The sequence below is a fragment of the Python bivittatus genome, unplaced genomic scaffold (assembly GCF_059951505.1).
Source record: "Python bivittatus isolate LINGU-HERP-01145 unplaced genomic scaffold, Pbiv_v1 ctg000480_np1212, whole genome shotgun sequence".
Taxonomy (NCBI): domain Eukaryota; kingdom Metazoa; phylum Chordata; class Lepidosauria; order Squamata; family Pythonidae; genus Python; species Python bivittatus.
In genome coordinates this window covers 42,563,770-42,582,481 of record NW_028277075.1, presented here as the reverse complement: position 1 = coordinate 42,582,481, position 18,712 = coordinate 42,563,770, and the positions used below count along the sequence as shown (strand labels likewise).

General features: G+C 39.6%; 1 protein-coding gene across 1 annotated transcript in view; it reads left to right on the top strand.

The window, feature by feature from the left end:
- Window positions 1-8,910: 8,910 nt before the first annotated feature.
- ANO1 (anoctamin 1) overlaps window positions 8,911-18,712 on the top strand; it is a 131,703-nt gene continuing 121,901 nt past the window's right edge. Inside the window, exon 1 of the mRNA XM_088145813.1 lies at window positions 8,911-12,373. Within this exon, the coding sequence (XP_088001939.1) occupies window positions 12,328-12,373 (46 nt within the window). The 5' untranslated portion in view covers window positions 8,911-12,327. The remainder of the gene's footprint in view (window positions 12,374-18,712) is intronic.

Below are 18,712 nucleotides of genomic sequence, written 5' to 3'. Positions count from 1 at the left end.
AATATAATAAAAACCAAATACATACATAAATAAAAATATCTTCCAAGGTGCTGCTGGTAGAAAAGTTATTAACATACAGGAGCATCTTCAAGGTGCTAGCCACCCCCAGGGTTGGTTGCCCCTTTTTTCACCCCATGCAAGTTGGCAGAGTTAGGTCTTAACTGCTTTCTGGAAGGTCAAGAGAGTAGGGGCCTGCCTTACCTCTGGGGGAAGGATATTCCATAGGGTGGGGCCATGGCCGAGAAGGCTCTCCTTCTGGGCCCTGCCAGTCAACATTTTTTTGTTGATGGGGTCCACAGCATACCATCTCTGCTTGGCTGGATGGGACGGGTTGATATAATGGGGTGAGATGGTCCCTCAGGTATAATAGTGCAGCTTCTGTATTTTTTAAGGCCAAACTACAGTACATGTATTTGCTGAATATTCATATACAAAAAGGTTCTTACAACTCACTGAAACTATTAAAGCAAGAAGACAGAAGAATATAGGCATTAAATATTTATTAGCCTGTAAATCAATAAAACACTAATAGCTGTTCCAGAGATCTTTCCTGAAATACATATTCTATATCACCTTACAGAGTATGGTTTATTTATAATTTATTCTTGTTGGAGAAGGATGTTAAATGACACCCATCACTATGGTCAAGGCTGCATCAGTTCATACTGCCATACATCAGTGTTGTGGGGAGGAGGAGGAGAAAGATATAGAGCTAGTATGGTGGGGTCATGCAGAAGAAGTCCTGTGTTGTTATCATATGGTGGCTTTTTAAAATGGCTGTTGTTTTAGTTCTAATAACCAGAAGGTGACATTGCAAACTGCCAGTGGAGGCATCCCCAATCCTATTTTTACAGTAGATATCAGAGATTTCAAGCGGAGTTAGGGATTTATAAGATTAGGTTCTAGAAAGAAGAGTTTGAAAAATTCAAATGTTGACAAGAAAAAGAAGTTAGCCTTTTAAGGATGCTATAACCTGACTTGAACCCACACCACAGGCTGGCTATAAAGAAACAAACAATCAGTTATGAATCTTGAGAGTTCAAACAAATTATAAGTATTCTGGGAAGAGGAAAGGTCCAGTTGTTTAGATGAATATACAGTATAACCTTTTGTTTCTTTAGTAACTGAAAATAATAATTCTTGGTTTCAGTAGAAAAGGCAGATATTTGCTAACTGTGCCATAAGATAAACATATCTATAGAATGACTATTGATGGTTTTGAGAATGTCTCTGGCACAGACAAAACTAACCATAGAAGGGGTGCAAAAATTGGGAAAGAAGGGGTGCAAAAAATTGTTTTGTATCTGAAATAAACACTTTGTGTTTTGGAAGTTTAGTCAAACTGTTTCAGTTGAGCTATGGTTCAGCAAATCTGCAACCTGTAACATTTGATAATTGGGGTTTGACCAAAATAAAGCCAGAAGGGTCTTACAAGGAGAGTAAGGCTACGATGGTGCACCTCCCCTCTTTCTCTTCTCCTCCCCTGCGTGACCTGTGAGCTGCCTGCCTGCCAGTCTTCCCAGCACTTTCTTTTCCCTCCTTCCCTCTTAGATGCCTCCACATACCAGCACTACCACCAGCGATGGCTTTGGCTTTTTCTGCTTTCCCTGTTCAACACTTCTGGATGGAACATACATTTCGTATCCATGACAAATACTCATGTATTGGATCTGCACCTAGACCAAACATACATAGTTCAGTCTAGACAAAGACCCACCGGAAACAGGTTGCTTCATGCATGGAACAGTTTGTGTATGGAACATTTTGCATGCTCCCACCTGGTTTTGCAATTAGATTCTATCTCTCTGCCTCACACACACACACACACACTACATTTTATGCTATGAGCTGTTCAGCTGTGAAGATATTAGTAAAAAACAATAAGATTGCAAAGTGATAAAAAGATTATTTCCACCTACTTGTCTAGCAGCCAGTGCCATTGGGTAATCTCTTGAAGGACTATGAGTCAGAAGTAGTATCTTGAGTCACTGTATTCTCTTTGTAATTGCTATGGAGATTTTTTTTTTAAACTTTGGGTGTGGATCTACCCAAGTCACAGTCTCATTTATAACTTTATCTAAGCCACAGATAATTGGGGCTGATTACTAGCTACCTAGTAATTAAGATAACTTTTCCCAGTATATGCCTGTTTTTAAGGTCATGAGTGGTAAAGTGCTGCAAGAAAATGCCAGAATCTGTGAAGTTTCTTATACCATACAAATTAGAATACTGACCAGACGGAAAAGCAAAACAGAAAAGCATCTCTAAAGCTTGGTTTGTTAAGACATTAGAAGGCTTAATTATGGGGGGGGGGTTCTCAATTATGGACAGCACAAATCTAGCCTGATGGAATTCCTAATAGAGTAATCTGAGAAGCCCTATCAATATACAAGAGATCACAGATGTCCGCTGGGCGTATTTAAAAAAAGTCAAGATGACGACTGTGATGATCTGATCAAAGCCCTGCCTGTTTCTCATGTGCGTTGTGATGCACATAAAAAAACAGGTGGGGCTTTGATCACATCCTCATGACTGCCATCTTGACTTTGTTTAACATACCCCTACAAGAGATGAAGTTTACTGAATAGCCTATTATAATTTCATGTTATATAAAGGGTAGTGTCAATGAAATGCCTGCTTCAAAAATAATTAATTGTGAGTACTGTATTTGATTTGAATACTTACCCATTCTTGTAGCTGTTTATTAATTTTCCAGAACTTTGGACAGAATTATATTAGCATTTCACATTGTACGCATTAATCACTGTCATTCCTTTTAGTATGGTTGGGCTTATTATTCTTTGACTCATAAAACAAATCCTTGAAATGTTAGATGACATGCAGAATGGTTCAAAGATAGTTGCAAAGCAATGCATTATCAGAAAGTCTGCTTTAGAAAAGTGGTAAGTGGGGAATATGCTGGAAAGGGTAGAAATTGGATATAGCTAATTATTTCTATAACTCATACTTTGCAGTCCAATATTTGTGATGTGCCTGTTTGAAAATACTTCTTCTATGTATGTATGCATGAATGCATTTTTATTTATTTATTTATTTATTTATTTTTATTTGTTCATAATAATGATGCATTTGCCTGAAAGCAAGTGAAACTTACTTAGATTTTTGCTTGAAGGTCTTTTGTCCTTGGGTCCACCATGACTCTGTGCCCCCAAAAGGTAATAAGTAACACCATAAATACAATTCTATAAAACGTATGTTTTAGCCCCCCTGGAATCATAAATGTATGCCCAACATTCAGATTGAGGAGTATATTCAAGTTAGGATTAACTGATTAATTGATACTTCTCATCATGTAGTAAGCTAAAAGTGACTTCAGTTTGCAGTGGTGCCATATCAACAGACATTTATATTTCTTTTTAATTTTACTATTGCAGTAGAACTAGGTACTTACCTTTCCCCAGATCTCCAGTATGGGGAGGAGGGAGGGAGGGAGGGAGGGGGAGAGAGAGAGAGAGAGACAACATGACTGTAGTACTCTAAAGTATGACCAAGTAAAACAAGATTATGTTTGGGACTTAATGGTGCTCATGCCAATAGAAAGGCACAATCTGCTCCGGCGAGCAGACTCCGATTTTTATCAATTCCCCCTTTATGTTATAGTGATCTGTATTGTTTCAGAAAGTCTCCCCAATCTCCAAGGGCAGTTTTTCAGGGGCTCAGTTGGAAGGGGAAACTGTAAAGGCCATGTTCTGAGGACAGAATTGAATTCACAAAAGTTCCAGCCTAATTTAGCTTTAGAAGGTTAGTACAGCTTTGGTTTTGTATTAAAATATTTCCCATGCTTGTTTTTGAGCACAATGGTTTTTAAAGATCATTTTTAATTGTTCAAAAAATGATATAAAAACGCCTCTCTAAAATTTCTGCGTCTATTGCATGTGATATTTTGTCAGTCATGTATTGTGCCAGGCAGGGATTTAGGTTCCTTCACTTTGGAACAGCAGCTTTACTTTTGCCTCAGTTCACTTGTAGAAGCAGTTAAAAAAAAAAAATAACACAGAGACAGAAAAGCCAGACTTCAATTTATCACAAATCTAGAACATCTCATCCTGTACTCTGGCTCTAATAAAGTAAATAATGAGCATTTTTCAAAGTTATCTAAATTCATATTTGCACAGTGAACCATAAAATTTATAGTAAGTTGAATGATGAGTGTTAAAATAAAGCTTAGCTCATTTACCCTTTTGCAAATATTTTGTGCTATACGTTTTATTGAAACCATGCTTTAGGATACGTCTCATGTATACATTCTTAGGACCTGTCTTTTATATACAGATTTACTAATTATTGGTTCTTTTTTAAGAAAAAAAATGTTAACATACTCTGAACATAAAAAGTTAACTGTATATAAATGATTTGATTATCTAACTGATGATTACTCATACTCAAGCAATTTTCTTCAAAAGAGAATTAGCCACACTGTCAAGTATTACCAACTAGAAACTTCAGTCAAGTATTTCTAATTCTAATTCTGGTACCAGTTGCTTCAAAGTTTCCTTCCCTGGCCTAGTTCTCAGTGCATCTTTTCTGGGCTGTATCATTTCAGACTTTAGATGAATCCATACTGGATTGAAATGCCCCAGCGTTTCCCGTCCGTATGGAAAAAGAAAAGACTGGCGTAGTCAGTTCTATATTTCAGATGAAGGTTAAAGCTAAAACAATGATATCTTGTCAAGCAGAACACCATTCTTATGCAACCATATATGACCACAAATTGCACAATAAAAAAAACTGCTATGTACACATCCAGAATTATAAATGTTGCTTTTCAGAGGGGAAAGGAAAAAGAAGTAGGTTAATTCTGTGCTCCTTATCCACTATGGTTAATATTTCCCAGTTTCTTCTATCCTTTTAAATGGGAAATGTTCATATTCCACTTCCTCTCTCGCTCTCGCTCTCTCTCTGTGTATGTGTGTGAATGTAAAATATGTGTTTTCCCAGGTTACAACCAATATATTTTTTTCCCATTTTATAAACCATAATAAATTATGAGTTTCTATGCAGTAGTTAAGCAAGGCAGACCCTCCCATAAGCACAAGATCTAAAAATTGAGCATATTAGGAAAGAAAAGGGGAAGATATTTTATGCTATTAGAGACTGACTCATTCAGCAATAGAGAACGTCCTTATTCTAATTGTGTGACAAAGACTGTGATCTGTCTTGCACCTAACTATGGCACAAGCGTGTTCTGGTAGTATCCTTTTTCTGCTGTGTCCATATGATATTGCTTTCATTTCCATGAATTATAAGTCATCCTTAATTGTTCCAGGGCTAAAGTAGTGTTTTCCTGACAGCCACAATGTATGTAGAATTTGTTATGTTCCATCACCCATTACATTGGAGGTAAAGCCATGTGACCAGAGGTTGTTTGGGTTAGAGAAGAGCATCTCTGCTGCTCCAGGTTGATGTTGGCCTGTCCCTTCCCCTCCAGTCCCTCATGAGCCCCAACTACTGCTATCAGTTGTTGTCTCCCTAGAGAGCTGGACACAACAGCACTGTACCAATGGTCTGTCAGAACTACTTAACAGTGTCCGACTGTTCAGCTGGCAGTACTGTGATTTAACTCTATACCTTTTCCTGGTTTGTGCAAGATTTGATTAGTGTAACAATGGAATGATGGGAGCTCTCACCCCACCCTTATTGGCTACTGAATAGAAGACAGAGGAAACCTTGTGTTGGCATTTGTTGCATATATAAACAAAGAGAGGCATATTTTAAATAAAAGGGCTGCTTATAACTCAGCTCCCCTAATGGCTTCAGTCTTTTTTTTTTTTTAAGCTTAATCAACTTGAGTTATAATAGACTAGGATGTTGAGGGAGAGGCATAAGAGGAAGGAATTATGCAACCAGACCCATTCCTGCTGCAAAGCTATGAAATGGCAGATAATTTTCCCACTGGCTGATGACATGAAAAGGGACAGCAACAAAGCCAGAAATCAAAAAAAGTCTGGAGGCAACTTTTGGGACTAAGACATTTTATAACAAAGTATAAGCTTTCATGAACTGCAGCTCCTTTCATCAGATTAATTGATGAAATTAATTAATTGAGGGGCTTAATTGATATAGGATTTAAAGACATAGGGATAAGGCATTGGAGGAAAGAAGGGGGAGGTAGAATAATTATGCAGATAAAGGTTCCAGGGGGCAGATTACAAGTGGCCTATCAATTAATATACCCATTGTGTTTGTTGAGACCTTCTGAGAAAGTCTGAAACCTACTAATGTAAGTAAGCTTGGTTGTTTCCTGCTCAACTGTGCCGAAAAACCTCTTTGTTCCAAAACTGCTACTTTGAGATCCATAATGGAATGTCCTGGGAGCTTTGCCCTTCTTCTGAGTCCTATTGTGAATCCATTAGAAACAGGATAAGAATACGGATAGGACATCAAGGAAGGCAGCAGATCCTATGCTAGTTCTGCTTATTCAAGAGTGGGTGATGAGTATTTTAATTCAGCAGTGGAGAAAGGCCCAACATAAAAGATAATTTTCTCTTCTTGATATCTGGATCAAGACTTCATGATATCTGGATGACTTTTTCCATCCAATGATGTTATTTGCTTCAGAGTTTTCCATGTTTATGACTGATTGATTGCATTTATATACTGCCACAATCAAAAATTATTACCAGTATTGGCTTCTTTCATTTTGGTACTCCTGCTCACTTCTCTAAAAAAAAGAAAGTAGTAGTGGTAATAGTACTTGCATATATACTAATAATAGAGAAAGTACAGTAGTATATCAGATCTATGCATTGCAAGCAATAAACACATTAGAAACACTAGCCACCAAAAAGATGGATTCATGAGAATAGATCATTGAATCTCTGACTTAACAAGGTTTGCTTGGCCCTGTATGAGTGAAATTTGTGTGTAGCCCCTTTGACTGTATACTTAGATTGCTCAAGAGGTGCCAAGGTGTTTATTAACAAAAAGACCTTCTACAGAGCAGCTCAGCTGTTTATGAAAACTGAAGTTGTAGGAAAAACCAGACTTAAGTCAAGTAAGCAAATAATCACACAATAGAAAAAGAGGCAGGGAGATTTTATATTTTGGGGAAGAACTGAAATTATTTCCTTGAAATCAATAACAATCAATCATCCATTTCTAAGTGGCATTTCACTTTGGAGATAGCAAAGTGAACTCATCATTCTTCTCCATAGAGCTTCTTAACAGCATCTTTTAATTATATTTCACTTTTAACAGTCCTTAGTGGTAGAGGAATGGAGTATGATCTTGGCTCCCTTAGCACGAAGGATGTGGTTCAAAACCCAACCTCTCTTCTCTCTTGGGCTGGCAGCCTGTGGTTTCCAGTAGCTGATGTCTTTTCTTTTGCAGTCTGCTGGCATTAGTACATTAGTGACCTTTAATGCGGAATTCTCCCTGCACATGTCAGCTGCTGCTATCATTCAGGGGCACCGTTGCTCAAATGCCCAAGGTCAGTTCTCTCTGCAACCGCTTTGTTTAAGGTAGACTGGGCTTAATTTATTATATTTATCTGTGGATGTCACTTGCCAAGTTTTATGATACACAAAAAGGCGCCATCACTGCAAGGGATTTCTCTCTCACTCACTCTCTTTTAATGTTGCAGCCAAACTGGAGTGGAGAGACTCTGGCATTTGCAGAACAGCCTTACATATTTCAGTTCTTAGAAATTATCAGGTCTCTACACAGTGAGGGCAGAAGCATGAAGAAAACCAGGACTGGGCTTACTGCACATCTTTGGGATAGTAGAATAAGGGATACCAGTGTGAAGCAGGAGATGAAGGCTTGGGTTCAAATTCTGCCATTTAGTTTATCTGTTGACTTTGGGCAAATCATTATCTCTTAGCACTGGCCTATCCCACTGATGGTGATGAAAATGAGAGGTGATGAGAGAAAATATAGATACTATCTGTAACCCCAGGAGAAAGATGAAATATATAAGTAAGTTAAAAATCAATTAGAAGCAGGATTTAAGAGGAAGCAAATGCGTAGGAAAAGACAGCATGAAGCTACTCTGTGTTGACCATTAGTTTGAAATAGGCTGGGGATATTGCTTTAAGAGAAAAAGTGGACAAAAATTAGGCTCCCTTGTTGTAAAGACTGCATTCCTTGATAATGATAGTATCTTGAAATGCATTTTAAATAAAGTGTATTGTGCTTTTCTTTCTGTTGCTTAAGTGGTTTGTTATTTTTTCCCCCCATGTGTATAGTTTGTTCAGCTATCTGATCCACCTTATTGATTTGCTAAAGTAGACTAAGCCTATGTGGTCCCTGAAATCCTTGGAGACAGGACAGAACACAAAATTCCTAAAAAAGAATATTATATCGTTTATCCTTTGGCTCAGGATCCATCAGTTGGATTATTCCCATCCCCTTCGTTCCCTGTAGCTCCCACTCATTGAAATCTGTTTCAGGGTCCCCGATTCTCCCCAGATGATTTGATAGTGCTGGAAGCTAAGGGAATAGGGAATGTTTAAGCTGTTATGTTAGAGGAGAAACATAACTGGATTTCACTTTATAACTTTTGCACTAACAAAATGTCAGAAGCTGCCAAAGTTCTCCTTCTTCTCTCCCTTCCCTTTAAGTACTTCAGACTAGATAAATTACTCCTTAAGTAAATGCAAATTGACAACACTACCATGTCTCCTTTTATTATCTCTCAGCCTCTAAATAAAATGATGATGATGTAATCATTTTTCTTCACCTAGCTATGCAAGAGAAAAACAAGCCCATCTTCTGTGAGAAGCCATATATTTTAAAGTATAGTCCATACTTGAAATTGCTGGGACTCTGAATATCCATCAATACAATAGCTGTCCTGTTTAAACATATATATAAGTCACAAATCATGTGTTTTTCATCTATTGATTTCTATGGACTGCATGGATGTGAAATAAGAACAAGTCTGATCTTGTAGGATTATGGTAACCTGAAATTAAAAAAACACACACACAAACAGTAATTTAAAGGCATACTTTAAAAGCATAACATTCACACCCATTTAGAACACAGACGTTTTGCAGCATTAGCAGTAACGCTTATATGAAAAAATCGGGATAAACCCTGCTCTGAGATCTTCCACATTGTATCACACCAAATCTTATTCAACTTTCTTCTTCAGTCCTTCACAGCTATTTACTGTTGGGTTAAATAGCAGCTTAATGCAGATTGGTGGCAAGAAAACTGCACAGGGGAGAAAATATTAAACCCCATTCCTTGTGGACATCATCCTGATCAGGCCTCTGGTAGCTTTTTCTTTGGGATAAAGAAATTAGTGCTAATCAATTTTTTAAAAATTTGGGTTTAATGTGTAGCTTCAACCATCGCCCAACAGAATCCACTTTGTACTGTTAAACCAAAATACCTAAAATACTTTTGACCATGTAATATCTATTAGCTGTAGAGCTTGTACCATACCAAGGGCATGAAGACATAAATCTGCCCTTTTGAGTTGAGTTTCCCTAAAACTAGTAGGTGATTCTATTGTCTACAGCTCATCTGCAAACAGCCTTAGGAGTAATAAATCCCCCTTGAATAGTGGTAATATGCCAACCTTGTGTTGTGTGGGTTTCAAGCCCAAATGATATCAAAATTGTAAGCTAGCTAGTTGATAATGAAGCTCAAGCTCAGATACTTTGGTCATCTAATGCAAAGAGAGGACTCCTTGGAAAAGACCCTGATGCTGGGAAAGATGGAAGGCAAAAGGAGAAGAGGACAGCAGAGGATGAGATGGTTAGATAGCATCACTGAAGCAATGAGCATGAAACTGAGCAAACTCAGGGAGGCAGTGAAGGACGGGAAGGCCTGGCGCAATATGGTTCATGGGGTCACGAAGAGTCGGACACGACTTAACGACTGAACAACAAAAAGCTAGCTTAACATACAAAAAAACCTTAGTGATGACAAAAAATCAGAAGTTGGAGTCTGGTAGCACCTTTTCCACACATTTTATGAAAAGGCATAAGCTTTTGTGAGCTGCACCTCACTTCATCAGATGCACAGAGTGGCTAGACTGATGCTAGGATTTAACTGAGGAGAGGCAGGGGGAAGGGGAAAGCAGGTTAGCTGTGCAGATGCAGATTAAAGTACCTTATTAATTAACAACTACAATGTGTTAAAAACCTATTGTGTTTGTTAAGAACTTTTGAGATAGCCTGAAAACTTTTGATGTATGCCAGTTCAGCAACCTCTCACTCAATAGTGGAGTTTTCCAAAACAGTCACTTTGAGGTCTGCTATAGTGTCCTGGGAGTTTGAAATGCTGTGATAACCCTTTGCCCTATTTTGAGTCTTGTTCCTCCTACGTCAGTGGTGATAGGCACTCACCTGTCACTTTAGCAAATGTACGGGTGTAACTCCCTTATATAGAAGAGTCAAGATACATTCAGACATGTTGAAATAGTCCACAATAGTTCTCTGCCCATTCAAACAGAGTTTATTGTAAGAGCAAGATGTTCTATTTCATTCTTCTCCAACAACCTCCTCCAAATGTGTTGGGGTTACAAGCCATAGATTTTCTTGCTGGCTGAGATTTCCAGGAATTGTTGTATCAATGCATCTAAAGGGAATTATGCTGAAAAAAAATCTAATCTGTGTAGTCTGGTTCTGTGCAATGTTGTTAGAGAGAAGGTGCCTTCCTTCAATTTCTCTCAAATCTATTAATGTCACAATACTGAGTCCTGAAGAAGCTCTGGTTGGAAATGAGAATTTGCCTATTCCTTGTTCCTATGAGAGAAAAGTAGTAAGTTCCTCAAGTTTCCTCTCTTCCAATGTCACTGGATCCTCTGGATGAACTTTACTGCACAATGGGGATAGGAGCAACTCTGAAATAATGGGTGGCTGCAGGCAGAAGCTGCCATTTTCATTTCCTCAAATCATTCCATCAGGGAGACTGGAGAAGGATCAAAAATTCCCTCAGCTACTGTGTTATGCACTGTAGCCTCTAGGTGTCCATGGAATCTTTTTAAGCCATCTTCTCTGGCCCAATGTCCATGCAGCTATCAGTAGAGATGAGTCATACTGGGATCCTGTGAGCCCATTTATTCAAGGAAGCCAAGGTTGCTACCAGATGCCTAGAAGTACGTACATCTAACACAAAAAAAATCACAAAAGAATTAAAAGCAAGGTAAATGGAAGCTAAATAAGAGGAGGAGACTGTAAGTCCAAACTATAGTGTATGAAAAAAACAGCAAGAAGGATTCAGTATGTTGGGGGTTTTTTCCCCGACATTCCCCAGATGATCAGAGTGCATCTAACTGAAGCGTGCAACCAATAATGCAAACGTTCCTCAGGGCATTTGCCTTTACGGAGTTTCCCAAAACTCACTATCAGCGTAGAACGGGGAAGAGATTTCTTTGGGCACACTTTAAAAGCAGCCCTGCACATCTGAAGAGTTTTGGCACGGAAAGAAAAGGCTGAGTTGGGTCCCCCCTCTCCCGGCCACTCAAAACTTCGTGCGGCCACCGTCTGCACTTGGAGAGAGCCCGGCGGCTCGGGCGAAACTAGGCAAAGTTGAACCCAAAGGCGTTGCCTCTGAGCCCTCCAGCTAGAGGGGACCGGCGGGTTTAGAGTCCTCCGAGGCTGGGTTTCGTGATACTAGAAAAACGCCCGCCAGCGCTGCCGCCTCCACCCTCTTTCCCGCCCTCCTTTAAGCAAGAGTTCGCAACGTTTGCATTGGCGACTGTCCTAGAAGGGCATGGCTTGCAACCATGAAGAGGAAGGCGGCAGTCCAGCCGCAGCGACTGAAGCACCAGCAGCTCCGGCTTCTGCTCCCATTTCCAAGGGGAAGATCGCCCCGTTTCGCGGCCGCTGTTCTTCCTCGCCGGCAGAAGTCACGTGGAGGGCTGGCTCTTTCCCATTCTCCTTGGTCGCAGTAGCGGCGGCGGCGGCGGCGTTGCTGTTTTAAAGTCAATTCTTCCCCGTCTCTCTTTCTTTTTGTCTACGCCTAGGGGTTCCTCCTCTCTCGGGATCTGCCTCAGTTTCAAACGTCCGGGTCCCAGGCGATAAGGCTCTACTCGTACGTGCGTTGCACGCGCGCACGTGCCCGGGAAGCAGCAGAATCTCCCTTTGCGGGGTTTCGCCTCCTGAGGTGGAACGCCCCATCTTCCCGCTGCCCCATCGCTCCCTAAGGCGGTCTCGGGGTAATGGATCCCCGAGCGTGAGCTAGTAAACTGCTTCCCGCAAATTATGCTCGCTGCCCGCCTGCCATACGGCCGTGAGCTGCCTTGAATGAAACGCGCCAGGCGGGGGAGAAGGGAGGCAGCCTGAGGAGGAAAAGATTTCAGGAAGCGTCTCTTTCTCCGCACCAAGTTTTCAGTTCAGCCGCCCCGACATGGATGAGGATGGGATTCATCTCCACAGAATTCCCCGCGAGTCATGTAAGTGTTACTCGTTTGCGTTGTGAAGGAAATGCAGAGCTTGGGCTTCAGGGGCAGCAGCAGGGACCGAAACCTCTCTCTTCAGCTGTAGTTATTCCTCCGGGGAAGCAAGTGAGCAAAACCCTCCCACCGAACATCTGGACCTTCCTCATAAATAGAAAATGATGGCATTGCATTGTAGTCATGTCAGTTTTGCAGGAGGAAGGAAGGAAGGAAGGAAGGAAGGAAGGAAGGAAGGAAGGAAGGAAGGAAGGAAGGAAGGAAGGAAGGAAGGAAAAAGAGAAAGAGAGAAAGAAAGAAAGAAAGAAAGAAAGAAAGAAAGAAAGAAAGAAAGAAAGAAAGAAAGAAAGAAAGAAAGAAAGAAAGAAAGAAAGAAAGAGAAAGAGAAAGAGAAAGAAAGAAAGAAAAGTTTTCAGCAATGAATATGGGGTCTTAATATTTTACAAGCAGTTAGATGCTCAGCTTATTTAAGCAAAGCCGGTTTTCTTTTTAACTGTTTCTATGACACTTATGACCCACAGAAGGGTTGTTGTTTCCGTGCACACAGATGTATGGATTTTATTTGTGGATTGATTTTGAAATGCAAATAATACCCAATGTCATAAATATAAATGGGGTTATTTCTGCTAACTATATTTCTGCTGATTATCTAGCATGGTCACATATTTATTTACTAATGATTACACAGTCACTATTTTTGGAGAGTGCTGTTCAGGGTTTAGGGAATTGTGCTCCAACTTTCTTTATAACTGCATATATTTAAATGAATGTGCAACTTAACTGAGAATAGGGACCAAGCAAGGGGTTTGTAAGGAAAGGCTGTACATAGGTAGCATAATCTATGCTGGTTATTTGTTAAAGAAGTAAAGAGTAATGCAATTATGATGAATTTCATTCATAATAGGATGGCAAAATACTTCTGGTTAAGCCAAGTCATGAGAAGATACTCAATTTTTAAAAGCAGAAGAGTTTGGAAGAGTGAATCTTATAACTGACTCCATATTCCCCATAATTGGCAAAGATGACACAATCACATTTCTAATGTGCATCATTGCACTTATTCTCTATGTGTTTCAGAACTGCACAAAAGGTGATAACCAGGATCCATTGTAGAGTTCCATTTTCTTTCTACTTTCCAGGGTGTTTCAAAACTCAGTGGTTAAGGTGGAATATGCTGAAATATAACCAGGATCCATTGTAGAGTTCCATTTTCTTTCTACTTTCCAGGGTGTTTCAAAACTCAGTGGTTAAGGTGGAATATGCTGAAATACACGACTGTCCAGCTGAACTGTATACAAATGAAATGTAAATTTAGAATGGCACCATTTATAAATTCCATGCTTTGTAATCAAGAGGCCAAGTCTGGCTGTTTGCTTCTAAGAATAGAATGGGGAACCCTTTTCTTCACTTCCTTCTTAAAATTCCCATGAAGTGTCACCAGTATCCTGAAGTTGTTTATTAAAGCAGCCAGATACTCAATTGGAGTTCAGCCCACATCTAAAAGTATCACTGTATGCTCATCAAATCTCTCACCAGCCAGAATGTCTCAGGCTAGAGGGGAGGGAGGTGCAGACAAGGGACACTTAAGAAAATTAGCCTGATATGAATCAGCTGTGGTTTGGATGGTGTTTTTTGGGGGTACAGTAGTAGGTATAACTATGATTGTCAATGTGAAAAAGCCCCATATCAAAGTTTAACAGAAGGGATAAGGTTTTTTTGCCAAAAAAGACAAGTCAGCCTAGAGGGAACTGAGGACATTAATCATTAATATTTGGGTCAGTGTATGCAAGGTACTAAATAACATATTATTATTCATAGGGTATACGGGGAGCGATTTGTCATAGGCACCAAGAGATCTATAAATCATCAAATGACCAAATAAACTAATGTTGACATTTGAATTTTCATTTCTTCAACTTTGTACTAGTAAGCTAGACCCGCACAGAATTATATCATTCTATGTTAAACACACAGGATATATTCCAAAGGAGAAGAGATGTATTTTTTCTTAGCTAATAGGATATGTACATTTTAAAAGGTCTAAACTTAGTTCTACAGGATAGTTATGCAGCATTGGCTACTAGCCAAGTACCATGGCATAAAGAGACGTTACTAAAGTGTCTGTAGATATCAGATTCATTTTAAACAACAGAAAACAATTTAATTACTGCTGGGCTGTACTTTCTCTGAATATTCAGAAATACAGGCTACATAAAAGATAGATCCAAAGGTAGGCTGGACCATTGGCTCTGATTCTGTGAATGTCTTACTCTCTTCCAATCTTTATTAAAGTACTTCTAGACTCCCCCAGTCTATATGAGTTACAGTTCTTTATCACAGAAAAATTTAGTGCTCTAATTGCAGAAGGGACAGGGGAGAGGTTTTTTTTGTGATGTCTTTCCTTATATACTATTTTGAAAAAGCTACAGAGAAGATATGATTAGCTAAAAGGGGGGGGGAGTGCATTTCACTGAAAGTCCCATCCTATCTTTTCATCTAATTGAGATAGGATTTTCTTGGGTTCTAACCTTGTAAGTCATGCATTAGCTGAATAAACTATAAGAACGAAGAAAGGTAATTTTTGCTTATTGAAGAATCAACACAAAATCGTGAAATGAGCATGTTTTTCTTTTAACATTTTCCCCTGTGTAGGAGATAGAAAGAGCTAAATTCTGATTGTTAGTATTGCTTTTGATAGTGTTCATAACTTGGTATCAGAAAACAAAGAAATAATGACCTTCCAGAATTTGTTGGACTATAATTCCTATCAGTCATGGTCAGATCATTAATTATGCTGGCTGGTGATGGTAGGTAGCTGGGAGTTTAACAACTGGAAGGCTACAAATGCCCTGTTCCTGGTCAGTACTGGCGATGTCCTGTTCTGTAGGGCACACTATGTTCTGAAATATAAGACAACATATGGCACAGATGTCTGAATCTGGTACACTTGAACTCCCATAATTCCCAGCCAGCAGGGAAAAGTTGCATTTAGTGGGATTTTTGTAAACCACTTAGATTTATTCAAGAGTCAGAAAAACTCTTCTGGAATATGGTTATTCTGTCCTTCTGAGTCACAGGAATTTTCTTTCATGAGTTTGTGGTTTCACTGAGGGAAAGGATAAATGAGATGACTGCTTTCCTGCTCTGTCATAATCCTTCAAAGTCATAGGCATGTTACCATGTGAGGCAAACATTAATGTTATTTCTAGCCCTAGTTTATGTTGATTCTCCTTCTGTTTCCTAGAGAAGTTTGAGAGTATGTGTGAGATACTGGTTGGGGACAGGCCAGGGAAGCATTAACAAATGTTATCATATTTCTAAGGAACCTGCATTATCTGCCCCATCACTATTCATGACTTCTAGTCCCCGAGTGATAATTCAAAGCAAGTTAAAGGCTCTGTCGTGTTTGATGGGCAGGAAAATAGAAATGTGTTGAACTGAATTCTTCTCAAAACTCACACTTCATTTTCTCTACTGCTGGAGAAGAGAAGTTGGCCAGTTTGTAACCATGTTTTGTTATAAACCTGACCAAATTACCATTGCTGCAGTGGACATTGCAACAATATTCTGTAATTGCAGGAGTTCTGGCATGTTATTTTCTCCTACAGCAGACATTCTCTTACCCTGATGAAAATTCAGCAGTACAATATTTGCACTCAGGAGAACTCTGGTTATTGGATGTACGGCTTGAAAGCAAAACAGATATATAAACCATGGATTGATCCTAATCTGATCAAACTGATATAGCTTATATTAATTCAAATTCCATTGAGACATAACTAGTAAATTGGATTGGTTTAAAATAGTAGTAAAGCTTACAGTTTTCCCCTCATGGCTGCATGAGGACAGGAAAATAGATTAAAAAATACATGAGATTCAATTTATCTCCTTACTGCTGAACTTGGGTTTAGAGTATGGGTAGATAACCTGCTATTCTCTAGACATTTTGAACCGTAATTCCACACTCCTTTGTCATTGGCTATGCTTGCTGGGGATTCATGGGCATTGAAATCTAAAATACTAGGAGGACACAACGTTGCCTACCATTATTTTAAGGCTGTGTGCAAAAAGACCTGATAACTAATATTCTCATTAGTTGGACAGCTGCTATAAAAATTCTGGATCTTTCGTAAAAGATTTCTATAAGCTAGCTTTTATACTGTCACTTTGATTTATCCAGGGGAGACACCCTATTTGATTTTTTAACTATACTATTGAGGTAGGGACTAAGCTGTGATATTGCTTTGGTGGACTCAGCCATGGAGAATCCAGCTTCTCCTAACCCTAACTGGTGCCTGATCAGGTAAATCTTTGTTTGAATTATATCTGCTTTAGACTGCAGGTAGAACCATTATGCAGTAAAATACTCTATGAGCAGCCTAAAGCTAAGGTTAGAAATTTGGTTTAGTGTATACATGTATGTATTTACTTAGGCTTATAGGCTGCTTCAACTACAGATGACTTGAAACATCATACCCCCATGCAGTAAAAGTCAAAACAATAAATAATAGCATAATACAAAACAACTGATAATAATAGCGTTTATTTATTTGTTTGTTTGTTTGTTTATCTCCTATCCTGTCATACCTGTCACACCCTGAAACAGCATCCTTGATAAAAAAAAAAACCACTTACAGCATCCTTGATAAAAAAACGACCACCTACTGCAGGGTGGGGACCCAGCATTCTTCAGTTCCCAAGGTCTTTTTGAAATGGCCTGGTCTTGGTGGCTAGGGATGATGCTGATCTAACCTTGGATGAAACAATGTTCATAGCAGAAGGGTAGCAACAAAAAAGTCCCACTGTCACACTCCTTGATGGTAATATCCCTTTAGAAATGGAACTTGAAAGGTGCCTTCCATACTAGATCTTGTTGGATGGTCTGAGACCATTGGATCCCAAATATACCCAGGTCTTGATCCATGTAGGGCTTTAAAAGGTGACAACCAGCACCTTGAATTTCACCCAGAAGCCAACTGGCAACTAGTGCCACTCTCACAGTTGTGGCAAACTGAGAGGTGCCCTTAAACATTTGATTTGCTACATCAAATAAATACTTCATGCCTTCTTCCTTTGGTTAGCTGTGGCTTCTGGATGGCCTTCAAGGGCAGCTGCATATAGAGTGAGCTGCAGTAGTGCAATCAAGAGGTGACCAAGGCAGGCCCTCCTAATTTAGGAATGTTTATAACTAGCACACAAGATGGAATTGTTCAAAGGCCATTCTAGCCACAGCTGCCATTTGCACTTCAAGAAGGAGATGAAAGTCCAGGAGAACCCTCAAGTTATGAGTCAACATGACCCTATTCAGAACTAAAGATGGAATATCTTTAGTTGGTTTCTGAACGTATTGCCATTCTGCCTTGCTGGGAATGACCCTGAGTCTGTTCTTCCCCATCTAGCCTGCAAAACCTCTGGGCATTGATGTACATTGATTACATCTCCTGTTCAGCTCAGAATTAATCTACACAAAGTGAAAGAGTAGAATCTTGTGGCATTCTATAGCAGAGGGCCTTATGGCTTGATCACACTCTAACCACCATCACTAACTGAAATTGACCTCCAGAGGAAGGAGGAGAACCACTGCAGTATCCCAACTCTCAACCCCAGAGGTAGAGCAGAAGGTCTACCAGAATGATTTATAGTATTGAAAGCAGCTGAGAGGTCAAGTAGGCCATGCTCCCTTTATCCCGGTCCCACCACAGGTCATCCACAAAAGTAAGCATTGTGGTCTAATTGCCATACTCCAGCCTGAATCTAGATTGAAACAGATTCAAATAATCTTTTTCTCTAGGGCCCTCCATAACTGTAGGCCCACTACCTTCTTGACAAAATGGAAAGTTAAAGATAGGTTGATAGTTATCCAAAACACTTGGTTGAGTGATGACATTTTGAGGATGGGACATACAACTGCCTCTTTCAAAGATGGCAATACTTTTATGGATGCGTTTACCACCACTCTTACCTAGTCACCTGTCATCTCCCTGGAGGCTTTTACCAACCAAGAGGGACAGGGGTTTAATCCACAGGTGGAAAGACTGATGGCTTGAAGGACCCTGCCCACCTCCTTGGGACCAGTAGCTCCAAACATCCTGAATAATGTTGCAAAATCACCTTTCCCGGACTTGCCTAGCTGCGATCTAATTCCAAGTAGACTTGAATTATTTTATCCTCAACATGCACTGTAAATTCTTCACAGTGGCCTGGCACATATTCTTCCAGCCTATCCTTCCCCTTTCAGGGTCTGGATAACTCTAAAAAGGGACACTGGGCAGCAATCAGAGGATGCCATAACAGCAGAGAAATATTGCTGTTTCACCATTCTTACCATCATGGTATAGG